The sequence below is a fragment of the Piliocolobus tephrosceles genome, chromosome 6, assembly GCF_002776525.5.
Source record: "Piliocolobus tephrosceles isolate RC106 chromosome 6, ASM277652v3, whole genome shotgun sequence".
Lineage (NCBI taxonomy): Eukaryota > Metazoa > Chordata > Mammalia > Primates > Cercopithecidae > Piliocolobus > Piliocolobus tephrosceles.
The window spans coordinates 140,433,714-140,459,847 of record NC_045439.1 but is presented as its reverse complement, the minus strand read 5'-3'; the positions used below and the strand labels follow the sequence as shown (position 1 = coordinate 140,459,847).

The 26,134-nt window shown below is 38.5% G+C and overlaps 1 protein-coding gene across 10 annotated transcripts in view; it reads right to left on the bottom strand.

The window, feature by feature from the left end:
- IQCH (IQ motif containing H) overlaps nucleotides 1-26,134 on the bottom strand; it is a 255,305-nt gene that overhangs the window by 222,151 nt on the left and 7,020 nt on the right. For 2 of the 10 annotated variants that reach the window (XM_023220766.2, XM_023220776.2), the window contains exons 3-4: nucleotides 24,383-24,477; nucleotides 5,360-5,477 (exon numbers count right to left, since the gene is read on the bottom strand). The exons of 7 other annotated variants lie outside the window; for them this stretch is intronic. In XM_023220766.2, coding sequence (XP_023076534.1) covers nucleotides 5,360-5,477; nucleotides 24,383-24,477 — 213 coding nt within the window. The remainder of the gene's footprint in view (nucleotides 1-5,359; nucleotides 5,478-24,382; nucleotides 24,478-26,134) is intronic. One more of the 10 variants, XM_023220767.2, reaches the window with a different exon arrangement.

Sequence of the window (26,134 nt, the reverse complement as noted above, 5' to 3'; positions counted from 1 at the left end):
GAATCAACCCAAATATCCATCAATAATAGACTGGATAAAGAAAATGTGGTACATATACACCATGGAATACTATGCAGCCATAAAAAGGAATGAGACCATGTACTTTGCAGGGACATGGATGGAGCTGGAGGCCATTATCCTTAGCAAGCTAATGTGGGAACAGAAAATACCACATGTTCTCATTTATAAGTGGGAGCTAAGTGATAAGAACACATGGACACATAGAGAGGAACAAGATACACTGGGTCCTATTGGAGGGAGGAGGGTGGAAGGAGGGAGAGGATCAGGAAAAATAACTAATGGGTACTAGGCTTAATACCTGGGTGATGAAATAATCTGCACAACAAATCCCCATGACAGAAGTTTACCTATGTAACAAATCCGCACATGCACCCTTGAACTTAAAAGTTAAAAAACAAACAAGCAAACAAAAAGCCCAGATGAATGGATAAAGAAAAAGTGGTACATATACACAGTGAAGTACTATTCAGCCACAAAAAAGAATGAGATCTTGTCATTTACAACAACAGGGATGGAACTGGACTTCATTATGTCAAGTGAAATAAGCCAGGCAAGCAAGGACAGGATTCACATGTTCTTATTTATTTGTGGTAGCTAAAAATTAAAATAGTTGAACTCATGAAGATGGAAAGTAGAAGGATGATTACTAGAGTCTGGGAAGGGTAGTGTGGGTTAGTGGGGAAGTGAAGATGGTTAACGGGTACAAAAAATAGAAAGAATGAATAAGAACTAGTATTTGATAGTACGACAGAGCAACTATAGTCAGTAATAATTTATTGTACATTAAAAATAGCTAAAGAGTATAACTGGATTGTTTGTAACACAAGGGATAAATGCACGCTTGAGGTGATGGCTACCCCATTTACCCTGATGTGATTATCATGCGTTGCAAGCCTATACCAGAATAGCTCATGTACCCCATACACATATACACCTACTATTTACTCACAAAAATAAAAAATAAAATAAATGAAATAAATAAAAATTTGAAAATGTTTGGTAAATGAATATACTGATGCTGTACAATCCTCTACATCTCAAATTGGGGCACTACTGGGAGTATGTGGTAGTGTGACAGGAACATAATAAACGAGATATATTATTTGGGGCATGAGTTTTATCTAAATATTTTGAAGTAAAATCCATTACTTTTACATTGAAACAAAAAATGGATATATAATGAAATGGAGTGAAAAACTGCTATAATTTATATGCCAAAGCACGAGCTATCAAAGACATTTCCCACTTACTTTGGGCTCCTTAGACTCAACCCCAGAACCTACAGGGTCCCACTTTCCCTCTTTTGGTGTCATGGATAGACAATAGAAAAAAAACTCAGAAATATCACACCATATTACATTTCTATCCTATTTTATAAACATAAAATAGCATATATTTTCTGCAAATAATTGTATGAACATAACTTCATATATAGTGTTTATGAACAAAAATGGTTTTTATTTGCATGACTGAAAATGCTATCTGTTTCAGTAAAAGCAAAAAAATTCATAACCAACTCAAATCCTACATATCTGCATACGTACTTGTACTGTATATACACTATTACAAAGGGGAATGAGTGGACAAATAAACCCGCTGTTAACACTGGTTGCCTCATGGGATTGGGTAGTTTGGTAGAGGGTGCGGGTTAAACAACTGGCTTTGCCTTTACATCTTCATATTATGTTTATCACAACAACAAGCAAGTATTACTGATACATTTGGAGGAAAAAATTAAAAATTAGTATTTTAATAAGCAAAAATGGAGTCCATATTGATTTCGCCCAGTTATCTGCAAATTCTGAAAATTAGACTTTATATTCCAATACTACTCACTGATATTTCACCACTGATTCTATTTTTTTCAAGAGAAAACCTCAGAAAGTGAAAGATTAGTGTAACCTTTCTTTTTTAAATTGTAAATGTTTCTGAGTATGCTTTTTCAAATTAAAAGAGGCTTAGGCCCGGTGCGGTGGCTCAAGCCTGTAATCCCAGCACTTTGGGAGGCCGAGACGGGCGGATCACGAGGTCAGGAGATCGAGACCATCCTGACTAACACGGTGAAACCCCGTCTCTACTAAAAAATACAAAAAACTAGCCGGGCGATGTGGCGGGCGCCTGTAGTCCCAGCTACTCGGGAGGCTGAGGCAGGAGAATGGGGTAAAACCCGGGAGGCGGAGCTTGCAGTGAGCTGAGATCCGGCCACTGCACTCCAGCCTGGGCGGCAGAGCGAGACTCCGTCTCAAAAAAAATAAATAAAAAAAAAATAAAAAGAGGCTTAATAAACAATTTTAAATTATGATTCTTAATTACAATTGAGCAACTCCTAACTGTTTGTCATATAAGCTTTTTGGTATGAATTTCAAAAACAGCTATCCACTTTTGGGGAGAGAGAGCTTAAAGAAGTGACTGGGGTTTCACCTGATTTAAAAGGTTGGCAGTGGGCAATTAAAGGTAGTAACATCCCAGTTGGATTTCAAAACTACTTAATAATAGAAGCTTTTATGTTGGTGTAGTAGAAATGTGTAACAGCTGGCAAGACAGCATTGTTTGTCTTTGACTTTACAGTGCAAAATTAGGGCTCTTTTTTATGTCAGAGGATATGCATTTTTAAGCAGATGTCACAGATATTAGAAATACAACAACAATAGTAATCCAGGCTCTGGAGGCAAAGTCAGGGTGGGAAATAGTCCATGCCCCTTTTTAAGAGAAGCTCACCCATCCTCATAGCATCTAAAAGAACACAGTGCATCTTCATGAACATTAGTCAGGGTTCAGAGTTCTTTGGGGCAAATAAATTTCTGGCCATAGTTTTGTTTTGTTTTTTTTCCCAGAACAATAATAGCAATTATACATTCTAAAATAGCCTAATTTCATACATCTTATTTCATTGTTCTTTTAAATCAGAGACCTCCATCTAATCTCTGGTCTTGGGGACCATCTGTGGACCTCCTGAGATTCTTGGCCAAACAAGTAAAACAAATGACTGAAGAAGTGACTTAACAGTAAGGAAGATGAGAAATTTAAGCTCCCTTTATCACAGCATTCTGTTTTATTTTTATCATTATCTGGTATTATCTTACTGATGGTCTGTCTTTCCCCACTAGAATATAAGCTCTCTGATGTCAGGGATTTGATCTGTCTTATTCAGCCTCTAATAATCCTGGGCACATAGTAAGCACTTCTCAGAGAGTGGCTGACAGACCCAATGTAACAAGTGCAAGGACAGAGGTAGGAGAGGGCTGCTTTGGGAGTTCACAGGAGCCTGAACTGATATTTTACATGGAGATGAGCACACTCTTAGAGATCACTGTGGTGGTTTCATTTATCCATTCAACAAACATTGATGCAGAATCCTCTGTGAAGGAAATACAAATATTTTACCCCAAAATATATATCTCTGACATATTTTGAAATAGTTGCCACAGGGCCAGCAAACAGAAGTGGTATTGCAAAGCTGTCTTTTGTGGAGAAATTTTGCTTCTGTAAAGAATCTCCATCAATGCTGCCAAGGCTCCCCTTTCAGTCATTTCCTGGATCTGGGAGAGATTGAGTCTGATACCTTTAAACGACTGAAAAGAAACATTTGCCATCTATTCTGTCTGAGGGAGGCTGCATCTACACACAAGGCCGTCTTTGCTAGCCAAGTCTCTTCCTTTCTCCCTCTTATAACCTGTTTTGCCACTGAACCTGATTTATAAACATAACCTGGTTTTGGCCATGCCCTGAGCCCCCATTCTTTCTGCAACCCCAAGATGATACATAAGCTTCTGTAACTTATTGGGATGTTGGGTCTTCATACTGAAGGCTCCTGTTATACATGTTAAATAAACTTGTATGCCTTTTCTCCTACTAATCAATCTGCCTCATGTTAGTGATTTTCAGCAAACTTTTAGGAGGTCAAGAGCCTATAAAGGCCCACACCCTAGGCATAATATAACAATGAACAAACTGATACAGGTACTGCCCTCATTAAGCTTATAATCTAGTGGGAAGATAGACATGTAAAAAGTCATACAACTGGCCACACGCGGTGGCTCATGCCTGTAATCCCAGCACTTTGGGAGGCCGAGGCAGGTGGATCATGAGGTTGGGAGTTCAAGACCAGCCTGGCCAAGATGGTAAAATCCCATTTCTACTAAAAATACAAAAATTAGCCAGGCGTGGTGACGGATGCCCGTAATCCCAGCTACTCGGGAGGCTGAGGCAAAGAATTGCTTGAACCTGAGAGACGGAGGTTGCAGTGAGTCGAGATCACGCTATTGCACTCCAGCCTGGGTGACAAGAGTGAAACTCTATCTTAATAATAATGATAATAACACCTCCTTCTAGGGTTGTTCTGAAGTTCAAACAAGTTAGTATTTTCAAAGTACTGAAAACAGTTCCTGCTACCCAAAAGAGGTAAGCTAGTATTACTTTTAAGTCAGGGTGTGCTATGGACTGAATGTTTGTGCCCCGCCTCCCCCCGCCCGCCCACCAAAACCCATATGTTGAAATCCTAACCCAGTGTAATGGTGTTAACAGGTGAGGTTTTTGGGAGATAATTAGCTCATGAGGGTAGAGCCCTAATGAATGAGATCAATGCCCTTATAAAAAGACACACAAGAGCTTGCTGGTTTTCTCTCTCTCTCCCATGTGAAGAAACAAATGAAGAAGGCTGTCTGCAAACTAGGAAGAAAGACCTCACCAGACACCGGATCTGCCGGCACCTTGACCTTTGAATTCCAGCCTCCAGAGCTGTAAGAAATAGAATTCTGTTGTTTACGCCACCCAGTTCACAGTATTCTGTTACAGCAGCCTGAACTAAGACAGGGACAAAACAGATACAAAATTGAGAGAACACTCAATGGAGGCAAAGTCAGAAACGTATTGAGCTCTATTCCTTGCCACCTGGCTCTATTAAAAAATGTGAAGGCATTATGTCTTGATTTATTTTCTTCTGAAGAAAGCTCTTTTGTTGTAGAAATTGACTATGCCATGAACATACCTGAAACAACTATAAAATGAAATTCTAGAAACAGACCTATACATTCATTATGTTTTCTAACTTAGAACACAAAGCAAATTTCTTACTTTACTCTTTTTTAAAAAGTTTTTAACAGCTTCATCGAGATATAATTAATATACCATAAAATTCACATTTTTAAAGTATATAATTCAATGGTGTTTACTATATTCACAGAGTAGTGCAATCATCACCACAATATAATTCTAGAACATGTTAATCATCCCCTAAAGAAACTTCATACCCATTAAAAGTCACTTCTAGTCTCTGCTCCTCCCAGCCCCTGGCAATCACTAAACTACTTTCTGTCTCTATGAATTTCTCTATACCTACCTTTGCTCTTGGAAAGACAGGCAGAGATGAACTGTGCCGTCTTTGGGATCGCCAAAGTTTACCCTCAGATTCCTGAGGGAAAATAAATGATTTCTGATCAATTACGGTTGGAAGTAACCTAAGTAAAAAGAAATGGAATTTAAAATCAAATTTGCTATCTTAAAAGTTTCTCAAATTGTAATTTTAAAACAATGCTTCCTAATTAAGCTTATATTTTATAGGAAATATTCTATCGGTAATTACAATAAATTAAACTAATCTTTATCATTTTTGCCACTGTGAAAGTGTAGTCGTTTTATTAAGCATAAGAATTTCCAAGTCTGTTAAAGACCATTATAGCATGAATAAAAAGCTCTATTTCTGACTGAGTTTATATGATTAACAACTGAAAGAATTACTGCACTATAAAACATTCTTGGTAAAAGAAAATACATAATGTTGTATTTTGTTTAATAAAATCAAATTACAGGAGAGCCAATGTTAAATATATGCAAAATGATGGTCCCTAAGTGGTTAATACTTATATTCTTGAAATCTCTGCTATTTTATATAGTTGTAAAGATTTAAATATCAAAGGTGGTTAAACATTTTCCTTATTAAGCAGTGGATAGTTCCATGGGAGTGCAATATAAAAAAAATAAAATTGTAAGAATGAGTATTTGTGTGGTATGTTATGTCTTAAAATTTTTAATTTGAAAGCAAGTTCAAGATCTTTAAGATTATCAATATAATTATTACTAACAAAACTCACCCACCAATAACTCAATACAACTCAATAACTTGATTCTATTGTGATACCCACTTTTGCAAAATTATCATTAAAAAGCAACTAATGGAGTTCTAGTTTCACTCCAACATGTAATAAGCCTGGAAGTTGTCATTCCTATTCTTACAACAAGAAAAAAGCTGAATGAACCAAAAACAACTCTTCTTCTATCAGAGAATTGAGATCACAGGGTAAACTGCTGTCCTGAAAGCTGGAGAGAGGAGTAGTATAAAGCATCATAGCTTGCAGGGAGCAGAAGCCTGAGAGAAGTCAGCTGTTGGAACCTGCACTGACAAGAACACTTAAGCTTTAATCGACACATTTCTCAAGGCTCAGTGTGGACTAGCTTGAGAGTTAAAAATTCTTGGGGGCAGGGAGGAGAATCTTAGAGGGTCCCATACTGTTGTGAGTTTTACCTCCAAGAGCCCCAACGTTTTCTCACTGTGAAGATCAGAGAATCTGCTCCTGCTTCCAGCAGCGGGAGAAGGAAATAGCTATTTTGGAATATTCCTGGGGAGCTCTGTTCTTCGGTCTATTTTCTGTAATGAAGGCAAGCTCTCAAGGAAACTGTCTTACCAAAGCCTTATCTGACCTGAAGAAGGGCAATTAGACAACTTCCACCCACTCTAGCCTTCCTATCTCACTAAAGGGGAGGAAATGCTAAGAAAAACTTGTCAAGGTAACAGCCCAGGGCAAAGACTCACCAAAAGACTGAGACCTAATTATAGGAGTATAGAATGCTTCCTTCTACACACACCTTACCACCACATTTACAGAGCCCCTGATAACAGAAGATTATAGATGAAAGACAGCAAAGTTTAGACTCTTTTTAAGAAGGGGTTTCTAGGAAAACCCAAAGACAAAGCAGTAGACAAAAAGGGTGATAAAAACAAAGATACTGCTTTGGGAGGCCGAGGTGGGCGGATCACAAGGTCAGGAGTTCGAGACCACAGTGAAACCCCATCTCTACTAAAAATACAAAAAATTAGCCAGGCGCAGTGGCGAGCGCCTGTAGTCCCAGCTACTTAGGAGGAGGCTGAGGCAGGAGAATGGCGTGAAGCCGGGAGAGCTTGCAGTGAGCCAAGATCGCGCCACTGCACTCCAGCCTAGGAGACAGAGCAAGACTCTGTCTCAAAAAAAAAAAAAAAAAACAAAGATACTAGAGGAAATGCTCAGATGCCAACAGTTAATAGCAAACAGTGTAACTCCTAGTCAGATCAACATAAACCCTCACACTGAAGGCCTATTTATCTTAAATGGTATTACCCAATGATGTAATGATGGTATATAGGCTTCAATAAAAAATGATGAGGCATGCTAAAAGGAAAGAAAAAAACAGTCTGAAGAGACAAAGCAAATATCAGAACCAGATTCAGCTGTGCCAGAGATTTTGGAATTATCAGACCAGAAATTTAAAATAACTCTGATTAACAGGCAAAGGGCACTAATGAAAAAAGTGTACAACATGCAAGACAAGATGGGTAATGTAAGCAGAGCGATTTAAACTTTAAGAAAGAATCAAGAGAAAATGCTAGAAATAAAAAGCATTGTTTTAAGAAGTGAAGAATGTCTTTCATAGGCTTATCAATATATTGAATATGGCCAATGAAACAAAATCAGTGATCTTGAAATGTCAATATAAACTCCTCAAAGTGAAACGCAGAGAGGAAAAAAGAATGAACGAAACAGTACAGAATATTCAGTTACAAACAGTGTGACATACTCATTATAGGAATACAAGAAAAAGAACGGACAAAAGAACCAAAGAAATATTTGAGTAATAATGGCTGAGAATTTTCCAAAATTGATGACGGACATCAAACTACAGATTCAGGAATTTCAGAGAACACTGACCAGGATAAATGCAAGAAACAAAACAAAACAAAACCCTACACCTATACATATCATATTTAAACTATGAAAAACCAAAGACAAAGAAAATCTTGCAAGAAGTCAGGGAGAAAAAAACCCCTTACCTATTGATAATAATTACATTGAACTTTTTTTTTTTAAAGGAACTATGCAAGAAGAGAATGAATTGAAATATTTAAAATGTGGAAAGTAAAAACCCACTAACCTGTAAAAATGATTCTTCAAAAGTGAAGGGGAAATAAAGATGTCTTGAGACAAATAAAAACTAAGAGAATTTGTTGCCTGAGACCTGTCTTGCAAGAATTTCCTGTTAAAGGAAATTATTTGGAGGGAAGAAAAATTATATGTTTGCTATGGGATATATGAGGCAAAAGGAAAACCCAGGACACTCACTTCCATGCTGTTCCTTGTGTCTCAAGACCCTCAGCTGGTCTGCCTTCTCTCCGTCTTGCAGAGTCTTTTAAAGTTTGTTTTACATATAATGTCCAGAGTTTTTAGTTGTACTTAGCAGGAGGCATAAAAGACAGTATGTCACCACCTTCCCAGAAGTGAAAGTATCTTGGTGTATTTCTTAAATCCTTTTACTTCCATGGATGATGTGTTTAGAAGTGAATTTAGATACTGATAATTGAATTGAGATATAATTTTGTACCCTGCTTTTTTCTCCCTCAGCATATGCTGTGAGAAATTTTCCATGTCATTAAAATTTCTTCAATATCAGTTTTAATAGCTACACAACATACATATAAATGTGTTAAAATGAATTTAATCATTCTTTTACCGTTGATACTTAGGGTATATCCAAAGTTATTGCTTTAGGTACAATGCTAAAATGAACATACTTATACAGACATTAATGTATATCTTTCCTTATTTCCTAAGATAATTCTTAGAGCTACAATTACTAAATTAAAACATATTTATTTATTGAAACAAGATCTCACTCTGTCACCCAGGCTGGAGTGCAGTGACACAATCATGGCTCACTGCAGCCTCAATATCCTAGGCTCAGGCAATTCTCCTGTCTCAGTCTCATGTCTCAGTCTCCTGTCTCAGACTATAGGCACATGCCACGACACTCAGCAAATTTTAAAAATTTTTTGTAGAGATGGGGTTTCACTATGTTGCCCAGGCTGGTCTCAAACACCTGGACTCAAGTAAGCCTCCCACCTCAGCCTCCCAACGTGCTGAGATTACAGGCATGAGCAACCACATTCGGCCCAAAATAATAATTTAAATTTTTTCATATATATTGAAAAATTGCTTTTAAGAACTTCATGCTGTCTTCCAGTTCCAAAATGGCAGCATAGAAGCAAGCTAGCCTCATGCTCTCACAACAGAAAACTAAAAACAAACATACATTACCGAGATTATTACCAGCAATAACCCAGAACCCAAAGATGAGGATGAAACAGTGCCCGGGGCCATGGAGAAGTGAAAAAACTCCAGGCAGATGGAAAGGAAATCAGATTTCCATATCTGTGACTCCCCTCTCCACAATCTGCCTTGCACCCAGCATGTGAAAATATTTCCCTCAACTCATGGTTTCTTCACTAGAAAAAGTGAGATCAAGGTTGACAACCAGCTTCCCTATCATCTTGGATTCCTGACAAAAGACCTGTCCCTACCTCAACCCATGGGAAGTATCAGGAGTACTTGAAGGGACAAATATCCCTGAGGACAGCCAGAGACAAAGTGGAGAGGTGAGACAACCATCCCAACCCTAGAAATTCTGCTCTATAACTAGGCCAAGGGAGACACCAAATCAGAGTGGCAGTACCACGCTGTAGGAAATATGTTCCACAGGTCCCTTGGCACAAACCCTTGGCCAGGTGACCCACATTGCCAGAATATCCCCTTTGGGACCTCTTCCATTTGGGACAGGCAGCACTCTGATCCTTTATTAGATTCGATGCAAACCTGGGCTTAAGGTGCCATCTAGTGCCAAAAAGGAGACAGCAGCCTAGTGGGGGGGGGGGGGGGGGGGGGGGGAGAGGAGAAGAACAGGAGATATAAATTACAAAGAAAAAAGCAAAAATATCCATTAAAAACCAAAACAAGTCAGAGAGAGAAGACTGGAATAAATAACTAATCCTTTAATGGAAAGAAACAGACATACAGCCACAACAACAGCAAACAAGGAACCATGACTTCCCCAAAAAGGAACAAAGCAAGGAACCAGTGACTGACCTTAATGAGATGTTGATATGCGAGCTCACTGACCAAGAACAAAATAGCAATTACAAGGAAACTCAGTGATCACCAAGATAACACAGAAAATCAATTAAGAAATTTATCAAAGAAATTTAACAGAGATTGAAATAATAAAAATAAAACCAAACAGAAATCTTGAAATACATATGCTGAACTAAAAAATTCAGTAGAGACTCTCAACAGCAGAATGGATATAGCAGAAGAATCAGTGAGCTTGAGGACAGGCTATTTGAGAACACACAGTCAGAGAAGAAAAATATAAAAAGGAATGAAGATCACCTACAAGATACAGAAAATTCCCTCAGAAGACCAAATCTAAAAATTATTGACGTTCAAGAGAGAGTTGAAGAAGAGTAAGGGGTAGAAAGCTTATTTAAAGAAACAATAACAGAAAACGTTTGAAAACTTTAGAAAGACATATAAATATCCAGGTACAGGAAGGGCAGAGAACATCAGATAGATTCAACCCAAATAAGACCATCCCAAAATATACTAATCAAACTCTCAAAGGTCAAGGACAAAGAGAAGATCCTGAAAACAGCAAGAGAAAAGAAGCAAATAGCACATAAAAGAGGTCCAGTTCATCTGGCAAAGGACTTCTCAATGGAAACTATATAAGCCAAGAGAGAGTGTGAAAACATTTTCAAAGTGCTGAAAGAAAAAAACTGCTATCGAAGAACACTGTATCCATCAGAGGTATCCTTCAAATATGCTAAGATAAAGTCTTTCCAAGACAGACAAAAGCTGAGCGAATTCACCATCACCAGACCCATGTTACATCACATGCTAAAGAGAGTTACTCAATCTGAAAGAAAAAAATCACTAATGTGCAAAGAGAAAACACTGGAAGGTAAAAAACTCACTGGTAAAATTAAGTACATAAACAACCTTAGCATACACTAATACTCTGTGGTGTACTACCTACTCAAACTCAAGTATGAAGCCTACAAGATAAATCTATTAAAAACAGTAATAGCTACACAACCTGTTAAAAGATGGGCAATATAAAACTATGTAAGGTGAGACAAAAAAAAGTCAAAATATATGGGGGATGGACTTAAATTGTAGAGTTTTTAAACATTTTTTTCTTTGTTTCTATTATTTTTTAGTGATCTCAGATAACATTATCTCTTTAAAATAACTTATTATATCTAGAAGATGTTTTCATAAGCTTCATGGGAACCACAATGCAAAACACTATAATAGATACATTAGAAATAAAAAGCAATGGGCTGGGCATGGTGGCTCAGACCAGGCATGGTGGCTCGTGCCTGTCATCCCAGCACTTTGGGAGGCTGAGGTGGGCAAATCACTTGAGGTCAGGAGTTTGAGACCAGCCTGGTCAATGTGATGAAACCCTGTCTCTACTAAAAATACAAAAATTAGCCAGGCATGGTGGCAGGTGCCTGTAATCCCAGCCACTTGGCAGGCTGAGGCAGGAGAATTGCCTGAACCTGGGAGGCGGAGGTTGCAGTGAGCTGAGACTGCGACACTGCACTCCAGCCTGGGCAACAAAAAAATAAATTAAGTAATTAAAAATAAATTAAAAAGCAATGAATTAAAACATACTACCAGAGAAAAATAATCTAACCACAATGAAAGAAAGACAGTAAGAAAGGAAGAGAGAATTTATAAAACAACCAGAAAACAAGCAACAAAATGGTAATAGTAAGTCTTTACTTAGCAATAATAAGACTGAATGTAAATGGATTTAGTTCTTCAATTAAAAAACACAGTGCGGCTGAAAGGATAAAAGAAACAATACCCAACTATATGCTGCCTGCAAGAAACCCATCTCAACTATAAAGACACAGACTGAAAGTAAAGACATGGAGTTGATATTCTATGCAACTGGAAACTCAAAAAGAGGAGTAATTGTACATAGATAAAATGGACTACAAGTCAAAGACTGTGAAAAGAGTCAAAGAAGGTCATTATATCATTAAAGGAGTCAATTCAGCAAGTAGATAGAACAATTATAAGTGACTATGTACCCAACACTGGAGCACCCAAGTATATCATTCCAATAGATGCTAAAAGGCATCTGATAAAATTCAACATCCCTTGTCTTATTCTGTTTGTGTTGCTATAAAGGAATACCTGAGGCTGGGTACTTTTTTAAAAAACAGATTTATTCGGCTCATGCTTCTGCAGGCTATAAAAGAAACACAGTGCTAGCATCTGCTTCTGGTCAGGGCTTCAGGCTGCTTCCATTCATGGTAGAAGGTAAGGGGAGCCAGTACATAGAGATCACATGGTGAGAGAAGCAGCAAGACAGAGGAAGAGGTGCCTGTCTCTTTTCAACAATCAGTTCCCATGGAGATGAAGAGTAGAATTCACTCACTCCCATGAGAATGGCGCCAATCCCTTCGTGAGGGATCCACCTCCACAATCCAAACACCTTCCATCAGGTTCCACCTCTAACACTGGGGATCAACTTTCAACATGAAACTTGGTGGAGCCAAACAAACCATAGTATCCCTTCATGATAAAAAAAAAAAAAAAAAAAAAAAACCTTCAGCAAACTGGGTATAGACGGAATATACCTGAAAATAGTAAAGGCCATATATGACAAACTCATAGCCAACATCATACTGAACAGGGAGAAACTGGATGTCTTTCCTCTAGGATCTGGAATAAGATAAGGATGCCCACTTTCACAACGTTTATTCCATATAATACTGGAAATCCTGACCAGAGCAATTAGGCAAGAGAAAGAAATAAAGGCATCCAAATTGGAAAGGAAGAAGTCAAATTAGCTTTGTTCACAGACAACATGATCTTATATTTAGAAAAACCTAAAGACACCACCAAAAACTGTTAGAACTGATTAATGAATTCAGTAAAGTATACCCACTATGGAAAACAGTAAGGAGGTGCCTCAAAAAACTAAAAACTACCATAAGACCCAGCCATCACACTACTGGGTATATATCCAAAAGAAAGGAAATCAATATATTGAAGAGAGATTTCCATTCCCATGTTTATTGCAGCATTATTCACAATAAACAAAACTTGGAATCAACCTAAGTGCCCATCAATGGATGAATGGATAAAGAAAATGTGGTATATATACACAATGGAATATTATTTAACCTTAAGAAACAAAGGAATCATGTCACTCATAGCAACGTGGATCGAACTAGAGGTCATTATGTTGAGTGAAATAAGTCAAGTATAAACAAAGACAAATATATCTCACGTTCTCACATGTGTGAGCTTAAAAAAAAAAAAAAAGTGCATCTCATGAATATAGAGAGTAGATTGGTGGTTACCAGAGGGCAGGAGAGGGACAAGGGGTGTTGAAGAGAGGTTGATTAATGGGCATAACATACAGTTAGAGAGAAGAAATAAAACCTAGGTTTTACAGATCAGTAGGGTGACTATAGTTAACACTACTCTACTCTACATTTCAAAATGCCTAGAAGATAATTTGCATGTTTCTAGCTTAAAGAAAAAATTAGTATTTAAGGTGATGGAAAATCCAATTACCCTGGTTTGATCTTTACACATTATAAGAATGTATCAAATTATCACATGTACCTTGAAAATATATACGACTATTGTGGCCGGGCGCAGTGGCTCACGCCTGTAATCCCAGCACTTTGGGAGGCCGAGACAGGAGGATCACGAGGTCAGGAGATTGAGACCATCCTGGCTAACACGGTGAAACCCCGTCTCTACTAAAAATACAAAAAATTAGCCGGGTGCGGTGGTGGGTGCCTGTAGTCCCAGCTACATGGGAGGCTGAGGCAGGAGAATGGCGTGAACCTGGGAGGCGGAGCTTGCAGTGAGCCAAGATTGCACCACTGCACTCCAGCCTGGGCAACAGAGCAAGACTCCATCTCAAAAAAAAAAAAAAAAAAAGAAAGAAAATATATACGTCTATTATATATCAACAAAATAATAAACTGAATGAAGAAAGAACTGTGTGCTAATTTACACTTCCACCAGAAGGATAAAAGTATGCCCAGTTGCTGTACCTTCATCAGCACTGAGTATTACAGTGGTTTAAATTAATTTGTTTTGCTTGTTTTTGAAGAAAAAATAGTAATATATTGTTTGATTTGCATTTCTCTGGTTTATCTGTAAGATGAAACATTTTTGTTTCGTTTGTGTTTCATCGGTTACCAGTGGCATTAAACGCTTTCCACATGCCTACTCGTTACTTGCATTTCTATCTCTGTGAGTGGTCTGTTGATGCCCTTCTGTCTATATCAAGTGTTGGGTTGTTTTTTTTTTTTTGGCAAGTATACTTTGTATTTAAGAATCTTAGCAATTTTTGTATCATTTCTTTGCAAATATTTTTCCAATTTGTTGTTATGTTTTATTTTGTAATTCTGTTTTAAAAGTTTGTATTTTTATTTTAAAAAGTTTCAAACCCAAAGAAAAATGGAAAGAACAGTGAGCATGCGAATGCCCCTCAGATAGATTACCAAGTGTTAACATCTTGTTATGCATGCTTTCTGTGTGTGTGTGTGTGTGTGTGACTAGAATGTGGTCAGTATCGTATTTAACTGCACTGGAACAACCCAGAATAGATGGGATCCATGGTGTTTCAATAATTGACACCTTCTAATCTACACTCACCATTGAACAAAAACCTGTTACCCTCACTTTTTCTCACTATTACTTGCTTTGTTCTTGTTTCTTTCTTCCCTCCCCAAAGAGTAGCACAACAGAGCAAGCATAAAATGAAGATTTCTGTGCAGTTCTGATAGTGCTGGTACAGATGGCAGTCACCCTCCTAGTGTCAATAAGCAAAGCATGGTCATTAAGAACAGTGTGAGCAAATATCACAAGCAATAAAATTTGTGAAAGCTAGCAATGGTAAGAGGAGGAACTATCCTTTGACATAAAAGAAAAATCATTGCCAAAGTGTGGATAACAGTGAAACCTATTTTGAAAACAATACAAAAGCACTTTGAACTCTTTTGATAATGTCCTTATCATTGTTTCAAGATTACTGCTAGGAGAATCTTGCATTTGCTGGCATTCGCTATCATCACTTTGTGTACCTACTGGTTTGTCTCTACCAGGCAAAACTACCAGATTTTCCCTTAGGCAATGCTGGCTAAAAAGGAAAACTATCTTTTGTGAAAATTAGGCTTTTTGATTTTCAGGCAGGTATGGAGCAAAGAGTGCTAGGTTGTAGATATTTGATTAGGATTCCAGCCTCATCAGTGATTATGCATGTGATCTAGGACTGGTTTACATAAACTCTCTGAGCCTCAGTTTCCTCATCTTTAAAAAGAAAGAGTAAATATTTACCTTGTAAGTTTAAAGAAAGTCCTTTGCAAACTGTCAAGGGTGTTATGAAAATATTAATGATGATCATGAAGATCACGATAAGGATGACAATGAAGAGGATCGTTATTGCCTCTCTGTTCTAAATCCTTTTTCAAGGTGTGTCCAGGGATAGTATTCATTTGGAATGAATTCTCCCTATTTCCTGGGTTTCCATAAAGTGAAGCCCCATATCTAAACAATGTTGATTCTCAGTTATTCATAGGAACTGTGCTCTGCTGTCAAAGGAACAAACAGAGATCTGCAGTCATTATATGCCTTCCCTCTCAGAAGGAGTTGCTGCCCTGGGACTTTTGGCCTCTGATACTTCATCAGCCTCACAATTTGAGCAGGCACTGGCAGTTCCTGCTAGCCTGACTGCCAGGTTCCAGTCCTGGCTCAATCCCAGTGCAAGAGGTACTCCAATCCTTCACAGCAACCAGGTAGTAGAATTTCCAGGACCAAGCTCTCAATCATACAGAGAAAGGCCCTCTACGTGTCCAAAAAAATATTGGTTCCTGGCAGTCATGCTCATCTCAGAGATTCCTAGGACAAGTCATCTGCATTAGAAATACTAAGAATGTTTGTTAAAATGCAGATTCTAGGATGCCCTCCTGAGAGCCAGTGAAAGAAAACTGCAAATAAAAGTTTGAGAATCTGGCCGGGCGCAGTGGCTCATGCCTGTAATCCCAGGACTTTGGGAGGCCGAGGCGGGCGGATCACGAGATCAGGAGATTGAGACCATCCTGGCTAACCCGGTGAAACCCCGTCTCTACCAAAAACACAAAAAATTAGCCGGGCATTGTGGCGGGCGCCTGTAGTCCCAGCTACTCAGCAGGAGAATGGAGTGAACCCGGGAGGCGGAGGTTGCAGTGAGTCGAGATTGCACCACTGCACTCCAGCCTGGGCGACAGATATAGGCTCTGTCTCAAAAAAAAAAAAAAAAAAAGTTTGAGAACCATCACTCTAGACCTGTTGTCTCTCAAATACAGTACCCACATCCCGGGTGATACATAAGATGACGCCATTGGTCATGTGAGGAAAGTATAAGAACTTCTATCTACATTTAAAAAGAAATAAATAAGAAATTACTTTGTACTTTCAATATTCAGCCTGTCACTCGATCCCTCATGTGGTAACGTCCCTTGCAGCTCTGAAGGCAACCTGAGAGTGGAGTCTCCAAACCACAAAACAGTGGACCAGCACTGCTGCGTTTGCTCTCAGCGCATTAGAATGGACTGCAGTTTACTCATGCAGTGGGTTTATAAATTGTGTTATTTAATTTCAAGTGTGCTAAGACTGAAAAAACAGATGTGTCTTAAGGCCTTCTGCAAAAAGCACACTGTATTGAAGATAATGATAAGCATCCATGAACAAGAAAATGAGAGTTGACATTTTTACTCTCAGCATGAGCTTTTTTTCTTCACCCACATTAGAAAGTAAAAATGATGATGATCCAATCCAACTTAAGAAAAGTCAGCCATGAAAACCCCAAAACTTAAAAATTATCCAGAAGACTAACTGAAATTATAGACTTACACCTATCATCAATGCTAAACCTCACCTAAGTATAGAGTATGATGCCTTGAGTTATTAATTACAGCTGGTATAAAGCCATCATAATTAACAAGATTAAGCAACCAGAACATTATAGTTAATGAACACTATTATCAAGAACTAAAAGTTTTGTGCAATTCATACAATTTTTAAAAATTTTAAACATACTTATTTCGTATTTATCTTACTAAAAAATTTATATGTTGGTACATTTTATAATGTATTTACTATATATAATAAAAATACATAACTTATAAATAAATATACACATATTACGAATATATGCCCAAATCCTTTGACTGATGGCTATGTCAATAAAAGGCCAGGTCCTTCTTCTGTCCCAATTCAAAACTTAGAGAAAGTTAAGTCTCCTCTTTGACCCCCGATCAAGATTGTGACTAAGCAGCCCACTCTTCAGTGAATTGTGCCATTGGTAAATGAAAAGCACCTTCCTACTTGGGTAGTCTAAGGACTTTGTTAAGGAATCTTAGAAGAAAAATGCCATGAATTGTCCCATCTCCTCCTTCTAGGCATGAGAACTTGAAGAAGTTCTGGGCTTTGTAACCTGCTTTGGATATAATCTCCCAGCAGTCCATGCCAGACTCTGAAGCCAAGTCTATTTATGACAGTGTCTTGGGGCAAGTGCAGAACCAGGTATGATTGAGAGCAGAAAAAATGTCAGTCATGGGCCATAGTCTCCCATCTCCGGGATTCTCCTGTTTCTATCTATTCCCATCTACTGCTGTTGCTTCTCTTCTTCCCTGAGTCACATGCTATGACTTTCATTTTGACTCTCAGGACCTGCTTGTTTACTTTGAAGACCCAGTTTGGATTTTTCTCCAGTTTTTTTGTTTAACCTTGTCCCATCTCATTTCATTTCTGATGGCATGCCACTTTAGCCCTACACATTCACAGCTAGGACTGAGAGATGCTCATGCCGCTCCTCCAGGCTTATAGGGCCCATACAAACTTGACAGGCTCCCCATCTTCCTGGTAAGAAGGCCAATGATTATACTACTGTACTGAATAGGAAAGATATGATCCAAGTACCACTTCTGGGAACTAACTCCATGCCCCAGTCAATGTCTTCCTTCACTCTTCCAGACCCTAGTAAGGAGCAAAGGCACTCCTTGGCAAAAGAGAACTGTATAAGAAAAGATTTCTGCCAGATACTTTCTGTTTTGTTCTCTGTAGCTGCAATTGCTACCTGGGTAGCTCTTTTCAGCTATCATAACCTGACAATCTACAGTCCAGACTCCTGGTTCTCTGTCAAGATGAAAGGATAAAAAGGAAGACAGAGACAGTAGAACTTGAGTATTGCATTCTTCCATTAGAATTGGTGACAGCTCTTCTCCTGTTTGCTTTTCCCCATCCCTTCCATTCTGAGGCTTCCTTACTTGCTGCTTGTATGCTTGATCCTTTGATGACACACCTTCTCCATCTGCTATAGGCCCCTTGGCTACCAACTATATAGGCACTGCACTTTGCCTTGCTAGGCTGTCTTGAATTCAAACTAACAGCCAATATTTTAAGTTGGTAAGGTAACTTCTAATATTTTCTTCTCCAAGAACCCCTTTTATTATTTTCCCTATAGATTCATTGTTTTAAGATTATGTATATTAACTTATTTGCAAGTCATAGTTTTAGTTCTAAATTTAAAAATTAAAGATATAAATAACCACAAACTAAAGTGTTTAATTAGTATGAACTAGCATATTTTAACTCATTGAATTGTTTAAATCAAGAGCCTATTTTTGAAATTTTAGTTAGCCTAATCATGATTTCTTTTTCTTCTCTTTTTTTATTTTTGGAGACAGAGCCTCCTTCTGTTGCCCAGGCTGGAAAGCAGTGGCGGGATCTCTCTGGAATGCAGTGGTGGGATCTCTCACTGCAGCCTCTGCCTCCTGGACTCAAACAATTCTTCTGCCTCAGCCTCTGGAGTAGCCAGGACTACAGGTGCATGCCACAGCACCCGGCTAATTTTTTGGGGTTTTTTTTTTTTTTTTGAGACAGAGTCTTGCCCTGTCACCCAGGCTGGAGTGCAGTGGAATGATCTCAGCTCACTGCAACCGCCACCTCCTGGGTTCACGCCATTCTCCTGCCTCAGTCTCCTGAGTAGCTGGAACTACAGGCACCCACCACCATGCCCAGCTAATTTTTTTTTTTTTTTTTTTTCGTATTTTTAGTAGAGAAGGGGTTTCACCATGTTAGCCAGGATGGTCTTGATCTCCTGACCTCACGATCCGCCTGTCTCGGCCTCCCAAAGTGCTGGGATTACAGGCATGAGCCACCACGCCCAGCCTAATTTTTGTATTTTTTTTAGTAGAGATGGGGTTTCACCATGTTGGCCAGGCTGGTCTGGAACTCCTGGCCTTAGGTGATCCACTCGCCTTGGCCTTCCAAAGTGCTGGGATTATAGGCGTGAACCACTGTGTCCAGCCTACTAATCATGATTTCTTTAAAGAATTTTAAAATATTGAAAATAACTTGCAAATACCATCATACTATCTTTCATTGCCATTACAGAAAAGACAATGGACTTTGAACAAAAAGATTGGACTTTATTAGAATTCCTTTAGACTTCTTGGCCTTGTGATCTCGAGCAATTTATTCAATATTAGTTTCCTCATCTATAAAGCGTGGATAGTAATAACACTAATTTCACAGCGTTGTTGTAAGGATTATTTGAGATCATGTATTAATATATAAAAGTACACTGTAATAACATGCTATACAAATGTACCTTTGTTTATCTGACTTCTGGTCTGCTTGTTTCCAAGACTTTTTCAAAACTGGCATGTAGCTCTATTTCTCTAATCTTAGCTCCTCATCTCAACCTACTGGGTCTTAAAACTTGAAACTGCTTATCTCCTGCTTCATTGTCTCCCAAATCAAGTCCCATCTGCATTAGAAAGTTCCAAGTAACCTTATTGCAAAGTCAAAAACAAAACTTTGCTCTTTCCTCCTCAAATTGACTTCTCTTTAAGACATTTATGCAGCCAACAGACACATGAAAAAATGCTCATCATCACTGGTCATCAGAGAAATGCAAATCAAAACCACAATGAGATACCATCGCACACCAGTTAGCATGGTGATCATTAAAAAGTCAGGAAACAACAAGTGCTGGAGAGGATGTGGAGATACAGGAACACTTTTACACTGTTGGTGGGACTATAAACTAGTTCAACCACTGTGGAAGACAGCGTGGCAATTCCTCAAGGATCTAGAACTAGACATACCATTTGACCCAGCCATCCCATTACTGAGTATATACCCAAAGGATTATAAATCATGCTGCTATAAAGACACATGCACATATATGTTTATTGTGGCACTATTCACAATAGCAAAGACTTGGAACCAAACCAAATACCCATCAATGATTGACTGGATTAAGAAAATGTAGCACATATACACCATGGAATACTACGCAGCCATAAAAAAGGATGAGTTCATGTCCTTTGTAGGGACATGGATGAAGCTGGAAACCATCATTCTCAGCAAACTATCACAAGGACAGAAAACCAAACATCGCATGTTCTCACTCATAGGTGGGAATTGAACAATGAGAACACTTGGACACAGGAAGGGGAACATCACACACCGGGGCCTGTCGTGGGGTGGGAGGAGGGGGGAGGGATAGCATTAGGAGATATACCTAATGTAAATGACGAGTTAATCGGTGTAGCACACCAACATGGCATATGTATACATATGTAACAAACCTGCATGTAGTGCACATGTACCCTAGAACTTAAAGTATAAAAAAAAAAAAAAGATTTCTTGAGAGGCAAAAAAAAAAAAAAAATTGACTTCTTAGCTATCATTTTAGATGAATGATTCCTCTATCTTCTCAGTGTCCCAAATCCCAAATCTTAGGGTCATCCTTGAGTCTCACTCATTCTACTTCTATACAATCTTATGTTCATTGAGATTCTTTCCAAATGTCTCACATCGAACCTTTCCTTTTACTCCCCCATCATCATTTTTGTCCAGGCTTGTATACCTCAGATTAAACTTTGAGTTACAAGGCCAAGGTCTATGTCTAATTAGTATATATCCAGTATCTAGCATACTGCTTGGTAAATAGCAGCTGCTCAATAAATGTTGAATAAATGCATGATAAATAAGTTACGAAATGAATGTGTGGGTAATTATGGCCATCCATCTACTACTTTCTTATCTCTAGACCATAACCTTTCCCATCCACTCTATACAGCATTCTCAGATTAATCTTTATAAAATGTCACTTTTGTCATGTCACAGTTTGACACAAAAGGCTTCAATAGCTTACTACTTTCTAAGATGAATTTAAACTTTATTATCTAGTATTAAACTCTTGCCCAATCTATCCCCACTTTACCTCTTCAATTGTTTTCCCATTTCTCATCTCCAAGCTCACTGGTCTTCACAAATGAACAGGCCTCCCACGTTTATTCCCTATGTGGCTTTTCATTCATGGTAATTTTTCCTTCTCAGAAAGCTGTCCCTTTTCCTTTCTGCACGCCTGAGCTCAAGTACTACTTTACCCTTGAAATCTTTCCAGACTAGAGTAGCCCATATCAAACTCTCAAGGTTCTGATCTCTTGACAGACTTCTATCACCTTTTACCCATGTGCCACCATGCGCTGAGTTTGTCTCTCTGACTAGACTCTAAAGTTCTCAAGGTAATAACCTTCTTTTGAATTCCAAAGAGCACTAGCCATGGTGCTAGCACACAGTACAAATTCACTTGATACTTCTTGACTTGAATTAAATATAGGCAGAAAAGATAGTCTAATTCAGGATGCCGAAGTAAGGATAAGGGAGAAGCGAAGAGAATAGGTTTTTAGATTCACCCAGAAGTTTGTGGCGTTCTGGAGGGTCAATGTGTTGATACTATAAAGAATAGTGTTCCTGCATCATCAGGTCCATATCTCTTGGACATTCAGACCTTTCTGCTTCTCCAGGTTCCCAGCTCAAGATCAGCATTCTGGAATGATTTTTCTCCTATTCCCCTCATAAGATCACATGTCAATAATTTTCCAGGAAGGCAGAGGTTAGTTACTTATAACTCTTTCCAGTATTTTAAGAAATATGAGGTACTAAATCATACATAGGTCATTACCATCTCTGCACCATGTACAAGACACTATGGTAAACTGGGACTACTGAGACATGAGACTTTGTCACTGTCCTCAAGAGCAATGAAGAAGTAACTACCAATATAAGGTAATAAATGATGTATGACAAATAAGTTGTATAGTATGAATGCTACATACGTTCAGAAATCATTTGAAGAGTTGAGGAAAAGCTTAATAAAGAAGAGGAGCCAGGCATGGTGGCTCATGCCTATAATCCCAGCAGTTTGGGAGGCCCAGGCAGGAGGATCGTTTTACCCCAGGCATTCAAGACCAGCCTGGTCAACAGAGCAAGATCACGTCTCTCTCGCTCTGTCTCTCTCTCAGTGCTAGCACACAGTACAAATCCATCTGATACTTCTTGATATATATACACACACGGTGGGGTGGGAGAGACAGTGAGAGAAGGAGGGAGGAGAGGGAGAGGGAGGGAGGGAAGAAGGGAGGGGAGAGAGAGAGAGAGCGCGAGACCATAACTGGATCATGAAGATAAACAGAGGAGTACAGTGGTATTTGGCCTCCTAGATGGCCCCCAATGATCCCCACTCCCTGGTATTCATGCCCTTATATAATCCCTTCTCCTTGAATGTAGGCTAAACCTACTGGCTCACTTCTAACAACAGAACAGAGTAGAAGTGATACCACTTCTGAGATCAGGTTAGAAAATGATTGTGGCTTCCATCTAGGGCACTCTTTTCCACTCTCTGGATCTCTTTTGGGTCACCAGCTGCCATGCTGTAGAAATACTCAGGCAGCTTAAGAGAGACCCACATAGTGAGGAACAAAGGCCTGCCAGTAACTGTAAGAGTGAGCTTGGAAGCAGATCTTTCCCTGTCCTTCCACCCATTGTCAAGTTTTCAGATGAGATTGCCCCAGTCAATACTTAAATTGCAGCCTGTGAGAGACCCTGAGCCAGAGGCACTTAGCTCACCTGTGCCCAGATTCCTGACCCATAAAAGCTATAAGTATTTGTTGTTCTAAATGACTGCATGAGTAATTTCTTATACAATAGATAACGAATACAAGTGCCTTGCAGGCAGTAGGGATGAAACGGTGATGAATATAGAGATGATAGATGTCTGTATCTGCAAGGAGGTCCAGGTAAAAATAGGGAGACCAGGAAAGGGCTGCCTCTACCAAAGGATGATGGATACCTGTGGCACTGCCTTCATGTAGGGAAAGGGAGACAGGTCCAATGTACACCCAAAGCTCTGTTCCCCAGTACTGACTTGGCTATGTCTACAGCTTTCCTTCACTTCTCGTGCACTGTTTATGAAACTTTACTTCACTACCTGATATTATTCATTTATGCTGGGTACATATATAAAACACAAATAAGGGCTACGGGATTTTTAAGTTTAGTACAAAAGCTTAATATACATTCATTCAAATCCAGGAGGCCTGTGTGTAAAAAGTCCAAAGATAAGGCAAGGTCACTTATTTTTAACTCGATTCTAATTTTAATAAATCATCTCTTAGGATGCACATAATAGATACTTCAAGCAAGTTTTATTTTTGTTTACCCTGGATACCAAAATTATCTGTATAATCAAGCACATAAGACATTCTAAAAACCCTAAAGCACCACATGATCTAAATAGTGTGAAAACTGATTTGCATTAAAATGTTTCCTTTAAAAGTTAAATTTTAGATACCTTTCGCTATAAAATAACAACAACAAAGAGTAACAGCAAAACCCAGGACATTGAAATAATTGTTACAGTGTCAAGCATTAGAACTCAATAGAAATATTCTATAATCACTTCATTGAATTCCAAATTCTACCATTAACTTACTTTTTTTTAATCTGCATAAACTTGAGGGGTACAAGTATAATTCTGTTCCATGTATATACTGAGCCCAGATTCCTGACCCATAAAAATTATAAATATTTATTGTTCTAAACAACTACATGAGTAATTTCTTATACTATAGATAACTAATGCAAGTGCCTTGCAGGCAGTAGGGATGAAACTGCCTAATATTATTTAGTGGTGTAGTCTTGGTTTTAATGCATCCCTCACCTGAACAATGTTCACTGTACTTGATCTACCATTAACTTCTTATGCAAAATCTCTACTGAATAGAAAGGATGTTAACAAAGCCAAGAAAATGTTGCCTATATTTTATAGTCATCTCACTTGAATGAGAAAAGTTATTTCTCAATTTTATTTACCTTGGGCTCTAAATGGCTATTTTACTTACCATTTGGAAGCCTGGAGAGTATATAAGCTCTCATCATTAACAGCAGTCGTTAATACATTCTGGTTTACAACATTTAAATACTTCTCAATGTGAATCTGTTACAGAAATGTCAAAGTTTAGGCAATTATTGTGGACTTAAGATACCCAGCTAATTTACTTCATTAGGTTAACACTCTGAATCCTGTAATTAAGTCAAAACCACAAGATGCTATGTATTATTACATGCCTAAAGTATCATTAGGCATCGCAAGGCCAAATTACTTCAACTATTGCAGAAAGCATAATAAACTAAGACTCAAAGCTGGAGTGACCTGTGGCACACTCTTTTTTTTTTTTTTTTGAGACAGGGTCTTGCTCTGTGGCCCAGAGTGGAGGGCAGTGGTGTCATAATGTCTCACTGCAGCCACAACCTCCTGGGCTTAAGCAATCCTTCCACCTCAGCCTCCTGAGCAGCTGGGACCACAGGCACACGCCACCACACCTGGCGAATTTTTTTATTTTTTGCAAAGACAGGGTTTCCCTATATTGGCCAGCCTCTATGGCACTCTCTACAAATAAAATAGTGCACAATAGTCAGTAGATTTTTAGCCAGGTAAATCTACTAGGCAATACAGACATGGAGTAATGTCTTTTTCTTACAGGGACTTCAAGCAAGCATCCAAAGAAAGCATTTGGTCTTTAGGTAACATTATTTAAATGAGCCAACCCAAAGACTCCAGCTGGGTCCAGCCCTCTCATCATCAGGTAATATGACAATGATGTGCTACAAAATATACCGCATTTCTCACAGCCTTAGGAGTTCAGAGATGAAGCAGGTAACAGAGTAGATTAAAAGTCTGAATCAAGAGCAGAGACACTGAAAATAAGAGGTCTAGAAGCTGGAGATGGACCTTATTTGGAAGATGGACTCCATTAGCTTGTTTCGTAAATGAATATTATCCTGGTCTGAAGACTGGATTCTCCCCTGACCTTAGATCTGTTTGTAATGATGAAGTTCCTATCTACTTTATTTCTCTGGCCCAATATTGGTATATTTCTTTAGTTTTGCCCACTTGATGAAAATATTACAAAAACAAATAGCTCAAAATATTTAGGCTATTAGGGGAAAGTCAACTCTTATTTTTGATTTAGTTTTCTTTTTTTTTTTTTTTTTTTGAGACAGGGTCTCACTCTGTAGCCCAGGCTGAAATGCAGTGGGGCAATCAAGGCTCATTGCAGCCTTGACTTCCTGGGCTCAAGAGATCCTCCCACCTCAGCCTCCTGAGTAGCTGGGTCTACAGGCGTGTGCCACCATGCCTGGCTAATTTTTAAAAAAATTTTTTGTAGAGATGGGGTTTTGCCATGTTGCCCAGGCTGATGTCAAACTTCTGGACTCAAGTAATCTGCCTGCCTTGGCCTCCCAAAGTGCTGGGATTACAGGCCTGCACCACTGTGCCCAGCCAACTCTTCTTTTGTGGAATCTCAGTAAATCCCAGAAAATCTGCAATATATTGGTCAGGTATATTGTTGGATTGACAGTAATTATTTTTCATTGCTTCTTGGCCTTTTGGTTAAGATCAAGTGAGAGTAATTATTTTTCATACTCCAAGTTATTTTTATAAAACCAGATTTTAGGAGTTGTCACTGCATAATCTTACATTTAACCTACTTAAATTCTTTGTGAAATATGACAGAATATAAACCAATCAGTTAATAATTATCACGAGAACAAATAACAAAACAAGAATGCTGATGACTACCCTAAATTCAGCT